The sequence below is a fragment of the Dendrobates tinctorius genome, unplaced genomic scaffold (genome assembly GCF_039654945.1).
Source record: "Dendrobates tinctorius isolate UK_male_01 unplaced genomic scaffold, ASM3965494v1 ptg000015l, whole genome shotgun sequence".
Lineage (NCBI taxonomy): Eukaryota > Metazoa > Chordata > Amphibia > Anura > Dendrobatidae > Dendrobates > Dendrobates tinctorius.
In genome coordinates this window covers 38,312,411-38,325,084 of record NW_027361683.1, presented here as the reverse complement: position 1 = coordinate 38,325,084, position 12,674 = coordinate 38,312,411, and the positions used below count along the sequence as shown (strand labels likewise).

At 43.0% G+C, this 12,674-nt stretch overlaps 1 protein-coding gene across 1 annotated transcript in view; it reads left to right on the top strand.

The window, feature by feature from the left end:
* Positions 1-12,674, top strand: part of LIN28A (lin-28 homolog A) — a 43,141-nt gene that overhangs the window by 21,484 nt on the left and 8,983 nt on the right. The window contains exon 3 of the mRNA XM_073562310.1: positions 9,491-9,675. Within this exon, the coding sequence (XP_073418411.1) occupies positions 9,491-9,675 (185 nt within the window). The remainder of the gene's footprint in view (positions 1-9,490; positions 9,676-12,674) is intronic.

The following is a 12,674-nucleotide window of genomic DNA, read 5'->3' as shown; positions in this document are numbered from 1 at the left end:
CAAGGAGGAATAAAGATTTTCTCTTCGGTGCCATGCTTTACAGTACAGTGGCTGGGCAGCTGGAGGTCCCAGGCAGTAGATATTGTCGCCATGTTCCTTATCGCAACTTTACATTTTATATGGGAATTAAACATGACCTGGATAGCACTGTCCATCAGCTTGTTAAGTTGGAAGGGTTCTGATGGACCTACGGTGTTGAGTGAATAAGTTATGTCCATCCCTTCAGTATGATGCTGAAAATATATCTCCCATAAATATCATATTAATGCAAAACCCCAATATTAAGATTTAGGTCCGGGAGACAAAGTGTACAGTGTTCTTTGAGAAGAAGCAACATTCTTGAAACAAAGGAAGCCCCTGCACTTTTTCGAATCTTGTCTAAACAAATCTCAGTCACTGAAGCGGTGACGGTTCAGACAGCACTGTCAGCCAGTGCTGTAACCGGGCCCCCAGCACTGGCTGACAGCTGGCCCCAATGCAAAGCCAGTGTGAGGTAGGGCAGGGGCATGGCTATAGTCCCCGTTCTGTTCTGTACACAGAGCAGTGACTAAACCCGCATCGGTGCCGCCCTTCTGACTGAAACCGAACGCTGGGAGAATAAACTTCACTTTCTTCCTGCACTGCTCTGCTAAGTGTGGCATCTGGCAGGTTAATAATGCTATTACTCTGCAGTTTTACCCCATATCTGCAAGTTAATAGTGTTTGAGGCATGACAGGTTCCCTATTAAAAAAAAAAAAAAAAAAAAATCACAATTCTTAGCAATGCACACTACCCGCTCTACACACAGACATGTCTCCTTGTATTTTGAACAGACATGAGGTCCACAAAAAAACCCAACGGAATGTGATCAGCCAGCCATAAAGACTATAATGAAAATCATGGACTACACGTACATGAAACACGGACGTCTGAATAAGGCCTTATGGATAGCAAGTAAACCTTTTATTCCCATATAAAATTTCACTTTACAGAATAAATGCAGCATTTTACAAGGCCAACATTATTTTACTCTCTAAAATATAACACATTGGGTAAATATTTTTCAATATTTCTACCAGAAAACTGCCAAATACAATGATACATCTCTTCCCAGTGTCCGCACTATGTATCCTCGGATTAATCATTACAGACAAAGCTGCTAATAAGAAAACTTTAAATGAACCTATACGCTGAATTCCTTGTGACGATCTCCGATAACTTTGCTAATTTAACTACATTTTCCTTTCTGACAAATCTGATAAATGCAAATCTAGAACATGCCAGGATTCCCCTAGAGATGGCTCTCTGCAAACATTAGATTTACAGTTAAGAGTTTCCTAGAAAATATTGCCAGAGATTTAGAAAATAAAAAATGGTAAATCTTTGTATAAAGTCTGGAAGTGCTGGACACTTATGATACAAACCAACAGGATTGCTAACAAAATGTATGCACTAACCATTGTAACAGTTTTCTATCCATACCACAGCATTTATAACATCATCCAAAGCAAATGAACAAACTCCAGGCCACATGGCTACCTACATATTGAAACTAGTCCCTTCCCCACCACCCATACTACATTCCCCTCCCCCTCCCCTGTCAGGAATGCAGGGAATGTATAGCATGTCCAAGATACCTTTTGTTCTTTACATGGGTAGTTAGAATCTCTCCCTCCATCATAAGCAGGGAAACCCAGCAGCCCCCACCAACCTACAGAGTAGATGGCTGTTAGCAAAAATAGACTACAAGGGAATCCCCATGCTTACAGGGAAGAAACTCACTTGCCCAAGACTATGGATACATTATATACTATGCAATATTTTATTATTCTACATCATAAACTGCTAAAGTGAGCAGTTCATAAAATAATGCTACTATATATATGCCATAGCGGAATAGTTGGTAGGACCCCCTACTTGGGAGGTAGCTACATGATATTGTAATATGTGACACTTCTGACATAAAGGGGACCTGTCACTAGATTTATACTGCCCAAACCACAGGCAGCATGAATTACAACATGACCTATAAAACTGTCCAACTAGTTAACCCCTTTAGTGAACAAGGAAAACTATATGCTTTCTCATCACAACGCCAAACAAAAAGTAGAATAAAACGCAATCAAAAAGATGAATGTAAATAGTATCACTGAAAACGTAATCTTGTCCTGCAAGAAAACAAGCCGCCATACAGCTCCAGCAGCAGAATAATAACTCATAGCTCTCATAATAAAGCAATGCAAAAAAATATTTCTATAAAAGTTTCTGTAAAAGTGCCAAAACATAAAAAAAATCAATGTGGTAATGCTGTATTCATACTGATCCAAAGAATAAAGATGCCTCATTAATTTTGCCACACTCGGAACGGCATAAAAAAAAAAATGATAAAAATAATTCCTGAATTGCTGTTTTTTGTTCATTCTGCCTCCCAAAAATTGGAATAGAAAGTGATCAAAAAATGTAACGTGTCCGAAAATGGTACCAATAAAAATGTCAACTCTTCCTGCAAAAAAACAAGCCCTCCCATGACTGTCAGCCGAAATATGGAAAAATTATGGCTCTCAAAATATGGCGATGCAAAAAAATTTTTTTTTTGCAAAAACTAAGTCTTTTAGTGTGTGACAGCAGCCAACCGTAAAAACAGTATGAATCTGGAATCGTCTTAATTTCACTGACCTGAAGAATAAAGTCGTCTAATCACTTACACCGCATGAGGAACGGCATAAAAATAGAAATTAGACCTACCGGTAATTGTATTTCCAGGAGTCCATCGTAACAGCAAGACAGGAGGAGAAAGTCCTATTTATCCTCTAGGGACAGGAAACACAAGTTAAAAGCCCCAACGACTCAACCCCAATGTCTTTTACCAATCACTACACCAGGATGGATGCAACTCTATTTTATTGAATTATTACATACAAATGTTAATGTGACATCAGTTTCAGAATTCAGGGGAGGGAATGTAATGGTGCGGTCATGATGGACTCCTAGAAATACAATACCACTAGGTCTAATTTCTGTTTTCTCCAAGACATCCCTCATGATAGCACGACAGGAGCAATACCAAATAAATGGTATTCTAGGGTGGGTCCACTGCCTGTTGGACCTTTTGTCTGTAAGCCAATTGCTGACCTAAAGGGCCTGTCACACTAAGCGATATCGCCAGCAATATCACTATAACGTCACTGGATTTTGTGACGTTATAGCGATATCGCCATGTCTGATACTTGCCTCCGACCGGCTCCCCCGCTGGTTATCGCTGATCGTGCGAGAACGTCCTGGGCAGTTTCTAGTTGTCAGCTTTCTGCTGGGCTTCCTGTGGTGCTGACGAGCGACGCGTGGACGCGGGCGGGCGGATGTCAGTATCGCCTCATCTGACAGGTAAGTACCGACCCCTGCTATGTCGCTGGTGAGATCTGCCTCTGTGGCAGCTCACTAGCGACCACTTAGTGATGCACCAGCAATCCTGACCGCGTCATATCGCTGGTGCATTGCTAAGTGTGACAGTACCTTATCACCACATCTAACTTGAAGGGTTTACAAAAAGTCATTCAAATTAGACCAAGTTGCAGCTCTGCAAAGCCAGTCTATGGAAGCCCCTGCTTTTTCGGCCCAGGATACAGAAATTGCCCTTGTGGAGTGGTCTTTAATTTTAAGCGGAGGATTTTTTTTTTTTTTTTTAATTCTCCCGACTCGTATGCCAGTGCTATGGTTGATGTAATCCACCTAGACAAAGTTAATTTCGAGGCTTTTTTACCCTTATTCTTTCTTGCATATTATATGAATAGATTTGAGTCTTGCCTCCATATAGCTGTGACCTCTACATAGCATACCACTGCCCTCGTCACATCTTGTGTGAGAAACAGCCTCTCTCATTTTTTGGGAGATGACAAAGATGGCTCAAATTTGTCTCTGACACTACCTTCAGGAAAAAGGACAAGTCAAGCCTAAGGAATGTCCTGGCTTCTTCCTCTGGTAACCCCTTTTTGTCATCAGCAGCCCTCTCTAAAATGCTGTCTAGTACTGGACCGAAGACGTGTACCTGAGAAAGGGATGGGGCAGAGCTTTCTTTTAGACTGGCTGTCCCCTGACCATGCTTTAAGCTAGGTGGCCCGCAGCGCCGAGATAGAGAGAACATTACTCCTAGCTGAAAACCTTAGACTCCGCTGAAGCATCTGCCGTAAACTGCGTTGCCATTTTTAACATAGGGAGGGACTCTGATATAACCTCTATAGGTGTGTTAGATTTTCTGAGTGGACAGCTCGTCAATCCAGGTACACATGGATCTAGCTACCGAGGTGGCTGCTATATTGGTCTTAACCACCACCGAAGACGCCCAACTCCTCTTCAACAGCCTGCTTTCTTATCCATGGCATCCCGCAGGCAGGAAGAGTCCTCAAATGATATAGCAGTCTTCTTTTGGCAATCGGAATGTCCACTTTGGGGATTTCCTCCCACTCCTTGATTTCCACTAGGTCATAGGGGAGACTGGCCTTAAAGTCCCGAGGGATGACCAGGCGCTTTTCTGTATCTTCCCATTCTTCCAGGATCATAGCCCTAATGTGCAGGTTGACCGGGAGCACTCTATTCCTTTACATTCTCAGTCCCCCAAACATCTCATCTTGAATTGTGGGAGGGACCTCCATCTCTTCAACTTTCATAGTCGCTCTTACAGCCTTCAATAGGTCATCCGTATTTTCGGATGAGAAAACCGCGGGTGAGCGCAAGTGATAACAGGACAGAACGGCCAGTAGCCCTCAGGGCAAAGGGTCATGAAGGAACCAAGTCATGTGAAGTCGATGAGTTAAGAACGGAAGAAGACAGTCACCCGGTCGGGTCAACGGCAGTGAGGGAAGTGTCCGTGGTAAAGCTAGAGCCTTCAGTCCAGGAAGAGAGCAAGACCACAACGTTCCAGTTTGTGATTGATGTACCAGAGGACATGCAAGGGGCCTGTGCAGAGGAAGGTGTGCATGAGGCTTTCAAGGAAGTGGTCAAGGTGTGTGAGGTGCACTGGGCACCTGAGACTCGGCAGTTGGTGATAGTATCGGACAGAGAAGATATGTCTACCCGAGTAGCTGTCCTAAAGGAGATGCATCTACAATGTCTCTACACTAAACAAAGGGTCAGGCAGAGTAATGTGAACGCTGCTCGACGCCTAGAGTTAGCAAGGGAGGCTATGGATCAGCTGGGTTTGCGGAAAGAGGTGGTGCTGGTACCCAAAGCTCTGATTGGGAGAATCATTGGAAGATCCGGGAAGGTAATGCAAGACCTTGTAAATATCTCCGGTGTGGTGAGAGTGATGATCCCTCCTGATGAAGGCCAAGTATCTAGTGAGGTGGGTAGGATTCCCATCCTGGTGGCTGGCTCCATGGAGAGCCCGAGAGACTTTCAGATGCTCTTGGAGTATCGAGTGAGGTACCTGCAAGAGATCGAGCAGTTGAGGCAGGACCGCCGGCGAATTAATAAGGAAGTACGGAATACCAGGTGGCGGCCGCCTGCAACCCAACCAGATGTAAGAACTCGAAGAGTTCCGCCAAGAAGTGACAGGGCAGATGGCCCGAAGAATGTCAGCAAGTGGTAGTTCGACTGGCAGGATGACGTTGAGAGACTGTAGTTCCTGTGAGACCCTGAATGAATCAGACTCTGGCCAGACAGTAGGCCTGATTAGGACTGATGACCTTACCAACCGGGGGAGCTGGTCGGGGAACTTAATAAACAGAGAGGAAGGTGGTGACTGGACCGTGTCTGATGACACTGTAACTGGAGGGTCAAAGAGCAGGACCAATATTCTGACTGCTGGGGGCGGGGGAGGCCCAACGTAGAGAGGAGGCTGTATGGCAGGTGGAAAAGGTTCTCTCGACCTGTAGGGCAAGGTGTGGTGAGTGCCTGGTCTCGAGAGCCTGATGTAATGTTGTGTGTTCAACCCCACAAGTTTGAACAGAGGGGTGAGGTATGTGGTGTAGTAACCACTATGTCCACTAGGGGGTGCTCTGTGGAGGTTCCAAGGGAGAGGATGAGTGGCAGAATCCTGAAGGATGGTTGTGTATCTCAAAGGGGGTGGCTTTGAGATGGACTTAGTTATGTGTATTGATCAGCAATGGTATTGCTGAGGTGTTATTTCAAAGTATAAGGGAGAAGTCTCTAGGTAACTTGGGAGTTGGGCTGGCATGTTACCTACAAACCCACCCAGGGGTGTGTCTGAAGACTCTTGTAGTAAAAGACTGAGGGTGTGAAGGACCTGTGATGAGGTCATAGTCACGTGACCTGGTGGGTGTGGCTATAGACCATATAGTGTGGCCAGGGTTGGTCACATGTAGGGAATGCTGGGACCTGGCTGGTCTAGTGTGCAAGGTCCTGCAGAGATGGAGCTTCCTCCCAGAGAGCACGTGTGAAGTGGCTGGGAGCGATGGCGGGGTGTGTGCCTGAGAGTTCCCTGGAGGGAACGAACGTGTGCGGAATGCTGCAGCCGCATGAGGAACCCTGACGTGGGTGAGATAATTGTGAGGCTAAGTGAGCCTGCGTACTGGACATTGATAATAAGAGTGAAGCATTATAATGGACGCTATGCTGGTGGTAATGCTATTAAGTGAACTTTCTGTTGCTGCTGTGGTTTATGAGGCGTGAATAAACCGCAAGGACTGTATAATTTGATCGAAAATCCGTGCCGGAACTGGTTTTTGTTTGCTGCAAGCGAGAATCCCCTAAGTAAATGACAGCGCTACCTCACACTCTCCACTCTTCCTCCAGACTCTGCGACCTTAATTTCCAAATGAAATGTAAAATTTACTTTTATCTGAAAACAATACCTTGGACCACTGTCCAGGCCAGTTCTTTTTTTCCTTAGCCCAGGTAAGACGCTTCTGGCGTTGTCTACTGGTCATGAGCGGCTTGACACAAGGAACGCGATACTTGTAGCCCATGTCCTGGATACGTCTGTGTGTGATGGCTCTTGAAGCAATGACTCCAACAGCAGTGCACTCGTTGTGAAACTCCCCCAAATTTTTGAACGGCCTTTATTTTTATCAATCCTTTCATGGCTGCGCTGGTCCTGGTTTCTTGTGCACCTTTTTCTCCCACACTTTTTCCTTCCACTCAACTTTCTGTTTACATGCTTGGATACAGCACTCAGAACAGCCAACTTCTTTAACAATGACCTATTGTGGCTTACCCTCCTTGTGCAGTGTCAATGACTGCCTTCTGGACATCTGTCAAGTCAGCAGTCTTCCCCATGATTGTAGAGTCTGCTGAAACAGGACCTTTTTAAATGCTTAGGAAGCCTTTGCAGGCATTTATTAAATTATTCTGATTTATTGAGGTGACTTTTGGGTTTTAATTGGCTGTAAGCCATAATCAACATTAGCAGAAATACACTTTTGAAATGGATCACTCTGTAATGACTTTGTAATGAGTGTCACTTTTTGTATTGAAGAACTGAAATTAGCTTTTTGAAGATATTATAATTTTGTGAGAAGCACCTGTATGTTTACAGCTTATAATTATATGAAGGCATCAGCTGCATACACTATTAACTGTAAAATGATAATTACAATTGTAATAAGCTGTGAGTTTTTCCAGCTTCCCAAAAAAAAAAAAAAAAAAAAAAACAGATTAAACAAATATTTACTTTTTTTTTTTTTTTTTTTTTTTTTTTAAGAACAGGAAAAAAGTGCCTGCTTTTATAGACTGTATGTATTACTGGTCAGTTGGCACCCTACCACCAGTTCTCCTGACCAGAATTGCCTGGTTTGCGGCAGTTACATTGGGTCAGAAAATTTGGTGGTTGTGCTGGGATATTACAATACGAACTTGTTCCGTGCTTCACAGTGGTGTGTATCATGATACATTTACATGAAGCTTTTATTTTGTTTTCCACATGGTTTTTAAATTGTTCATACGTGCCTTGAATGTAAGAGGCAAAATTCTACCGATACACTGGGAGCCCCCTTGTGCTGATAAACCTACATAAAAATAAAAAATCACCAATACCCTTTTTATTTTACGTAAATGTGCCCCTGACCCTGATTGAGAGCCGGCCTCGCTGCAAAGCCTGTGCAAGTCAGAGCCAGGGGCGCAGTTACAGACGCCACTTTGTATACTCAGAGCGTTTACTGTCCCAATGGCAGTGCCACCCCGTGACTGAACACTGGGAATAAATTTAAATTTCTCCCTGCAGCGGGGGAAAAGGTACTGTCACACTTAGCGATATGACGCGGTCACGATCGCTGGTACATCACTAAGTGGTCGCTAGTGAGCTGCCACACAGGCAGATCTCACAAGCGACATCGCAGGGGACGGGGGTCGCTACTTACCTGTCACACTAGGCGATCCTGACGTCATCCTGCCCGGCTTCACGCGTCGCTAGTCGTCACAGCAGGAAGCGGACGACGAGAAGCAGTCCAGCCTATTCTCGCACGATCAGCAGTGGGTTGTAGGTAAGTATCAGACACAGCGATATCGCTAGCAATATCGCTTAGTGTGACAGTACCTTAAGTGTGGGCACTGAGCAGGTTGTTTTTTTTTTCTGGTGACAGGTTCCCCTCAAGTGTGATCATCATTGGTCACAATGCAACATAAACAGCTCAGTGGTTTTACTGCCTTTTGAAAATATGTAAACACTATTGACTGAAGAAATAAGTTGTCTCTCGTCATTATCGCACACATATCTTACAAGTGGGTTTTCTCAAAAACCTTAATCCCCATGCTGATCTGAAAATTGGATTCAATGATTGAGAAACTAAAATGATTAATAATCCAGTGGCGTAACGCTAATGACGGCAGACCATTCAGCTGCTATGGGGCCCATGAGTCGGGGTGGGGGGGGGGGGGGGGGGGGGGAGATCTGGTGCTCCTTGCTCCCCAGCACAGCATTGCAATTTCAACTGTATCTGCAACATGGATGCAGATACAATTTAAAGCATTGATGCATCAGGGAGTTGTTCGTTCCCTTCATCATTCTCCCTGTGTGTCTGAGCTCTGATGTGCAGGTTGTCTGATGTGCAGAAAGCATCATTTCCAGCATGTACTAACAGCCAAAGACTGTCTAGGAATGCGGGTATTGTAGTTTTGCTCACAACCTGCAATGACCCTGCTGCCACAAGAGCTGCTGCAACCATCAACCTACTGTCTCCTTCTCCATCATCCTGTAGAATATAAGGCCACAAGAGCAGGGTGATCTTTCCTCTGTACCTGTCTGTCACTATTAGTTTGTGTACTGTAAGTAGATCTATGTACTTCTCATGTACAGCACCATGGAATCAATAGTGCAATATAATTAATAATTATCCGCTGTAGAGCCGGTAAAATTACTGATAAACTATAAAAACACTGATGGGGGAGAAAGTACACTCAAATCCTCATGAGCAAGATCATAAGAATATTAAATTATATTAATTAGACATTATGATAATGACAGTCTTTTAAAGGTCAGCTAATGATTAATTTTCATTTACTATTCTCTTTACCTGGTTGAATACCATAAGTGATATTTTTTTTTTTTCATCCCACCCATAGAGTAAGCTGCAAATGGAAGGTTTCCGCAGTCTGAAGGAGGGAGAATGTGTGGAATTCACTTTCAAGAAATCTTCAAAGGGCTTGGAATCCACAAGAGTGACAGGACCAGGAGGTGCTCCTTGCATAGGAAGTGAGAGGAGACCTAAAGTAAAGGGGCAGCAAAAAAGAAAACCAAAAGGGGACAGGTATACACTTTATCTTATCAACAAATGGGTGTATTTGACAAAGGTCAGTATGTGGTGTGTATGTATGTATGTATGTGTATATATTGTGGTGTGACTGGTGGTCACGTGGTTAGTGGGAGGTATGTGTCACAGTGATAGCAGCTCCCTGTGATGTAGCCCGGCGTGCTTTCTTAAGTGTACGCAAATTTTTAAGTAGTTGTTCACATTTGGGTCCGGGTTATGGGTAGCTATGAGAGTTGGGACGGTCTGGCTACCCATATGCCTCGCTCTGTGGTGAGGGGGGCTTACTCTACCCCGTTTTGACTAAAGATGTGTATGGTTGTGAATTTTGAGGACCTGTGATGAGGTCAAGAACGTTTGACTAGCCATGTGATAGGTAAGTGGGAGTGATTACAGGCTAAGGAAGGCGTGTTGCACATATGAGAGAGAGCTCCCATGTTCCAGGCACGGATGTTCCATAGTCTGGGGAAGCCGTGCTGGCGAGTCTGAGCCGAAAGGAGCGCACGGTCTTGAAAACCGTGTGATACTGACCGGGGTCAGAAAGAGACTCTGAACCATTGATTGGACACCTCTGAGGATAAGAGGGATCCGAGAACCTGTGTGGTGATCCAACAGGTAACGGTTTTGACAACAGTGTGTTATACTGACCAGTGTCAGTGAGAAGCATTATTCAGTTAGGGACTGTATTCATGTGTTAAAACTGAATGTTTAACGGACAGTGTAATGGCTGCTGGAACTGTCTAAATAATAAACCAAATGGACTCGTTTGAACCCTGAGTGTGCCAGTGTTCACCTCAAAGACCTTCAAAGCGAGTAATCCCCAACCACTCACATGGTGGAATATGTGTATATATATATATATATATATATATATATATATATATATATATATATATATATATATATATATATATATATATATGAAAAATTGTCCCCTTCCTGATTTCCTATTCTTTTGCATGTTTGTTACACTTACACATTTCAGATCACCAAACAAATTTAAATTATTAGACAAAAGATAACAAACACAATGTGCAGTTTTTAAATGAAGATTTTTATTAAGGGAAACAGAAATCCAAACCTACAGAGCCCTGTGTGAAAATGTGATTGCCCCCGAAACCTAATAACTGGTTGGGCACTATTGGCAGCAACTGCAATCAAGCATTTGCAATAACTGGTAATGAGTCTTTTACAAGGCTCTGGAGAATATAGGCTCACTCATCTTTTCAGAATTGTTGTAATTCAGCCATATTCAAGGGTTTCAGAGCATGTGTCTTTTGGATCATTGTCCTCCTGCATAACCCAAGGGCACTTCAGCTTGAGGTCACACACAGATGGCCAGATATTCTCCTTCAGCAGCAAAACAGCCCCAGACCATCTCACTACCACCACCATATTTTACTGTTGATATAATGTTCCTTTTCAGTCCAGAGCATTCTCCCAAAAGTCTTGGGGATCATAAAGACATTTTCTGGCAACACTGAGACGAGCCTTTATGTTCTTATTGCTCAGCAATAGTTTTCATCTTGGAACTCTGCCATGCAGGCTATTTTTGTCCAGTATCTTTCTTATGGTGGAGTCATGAGTTGTTGAGCAAATCTTTCAATATTTGGTTCGGATTATGACCGGCGAATATTGAATTTGCAATATTCGCTGAACACAGCCAATCCCCATTGGAGTAAGTGGGACTAGAGATGAGCAAATATGTTAGGAAACGATTGTCAAATATAAATTCTACACAAGGTACCAATATGGCAAGCATATTGCAAATTTGGTTTCAGCGATAATTTCCGAACACATTTGCTCATCTGTTGTCATGAACACTGACCTTAACTGAGGCCCACAGTTCTTTTGAATGTTGTTATAGGGTCTTCTGTGACCTTTTGGGGTAATTATGGTCAGCCGGCTACTCCTGGGAAGAGTCACCACTGTTTATTGTTTTTACCCTGAGAGGATAATGGCTCACTGTGGTTTGCTGTAGTCCAAAAGCATTAGAAATGGCTTTATAACCTTTTCCAGGCTGATGGATCTCCATTATTTTGATTCTCATTTGTTCTAGAATTTCTTTGAATCGCAGCATGATGTCTAGTCTTTGAGTACCTTTTAATCTGCTTCACTTTGTCAGGCAGGTCCTATTTAAGTGATGTCTTGATTGAGAACAGGTGTGGCAGTAATTAGGCATAGGTGTCGCTAAGAAATTTGAACGCCGCTTTGAGCTTCCCAAAGTTGTGATAAATTAAATGTGGTTTATGTTTTAAGAGTGGGGAGGGGGTGCAGTCACTTTTTAAACACAAGGCCCTGTAGGTTAGGATTTCTTTTTCCCCATTAATAATGACGACCTTCATTTAAAAACTGCATTTTGTGTTATCTGTGTCAGGAAGGGAGCAAACACTGTTTCATACAACTGCGTATATATATATATATATATATATATATATATATATATATATATATATATATATATACACACATACATACACACATACAGTATATATATATATATATATATATATATATATATATATATATATATATATATATATAATATTTTTTCTATTTTACTCACATAGCACCATTAATTCTACAGCGCTTTACAGACCTCATCATCCTCACTATCCCCATTGGGGCTCACAATATGAATTCCCCATCATTATGTCTTTGGAGTGTGGGAGAAACCCATGCAAACACGGGGAGAAGATACAAACTCCTTGCAGATGTTGTCCTTGGTTGGATTTAAACCTAAGACCCCAGTGCTGCAAGGCTTCAGTACTAACCACAGCCATCATGCTATCTATTGTCTCGTAGCTATCTTGGAATTTGAGGGTTCTTCACTTAAAGGGAACCAGCTGATACATGCATCAACCACTGGTTATAGTATCCCAGCCATGTATATTTGTCTCTTAAATGCTGTAGCGTTTCAGAGAAAAAATATACTTTCAATCAGGTACGGACTGGGACTGAAATTCAGCCCTGACATTTGAAATCACACAGGCCCATGC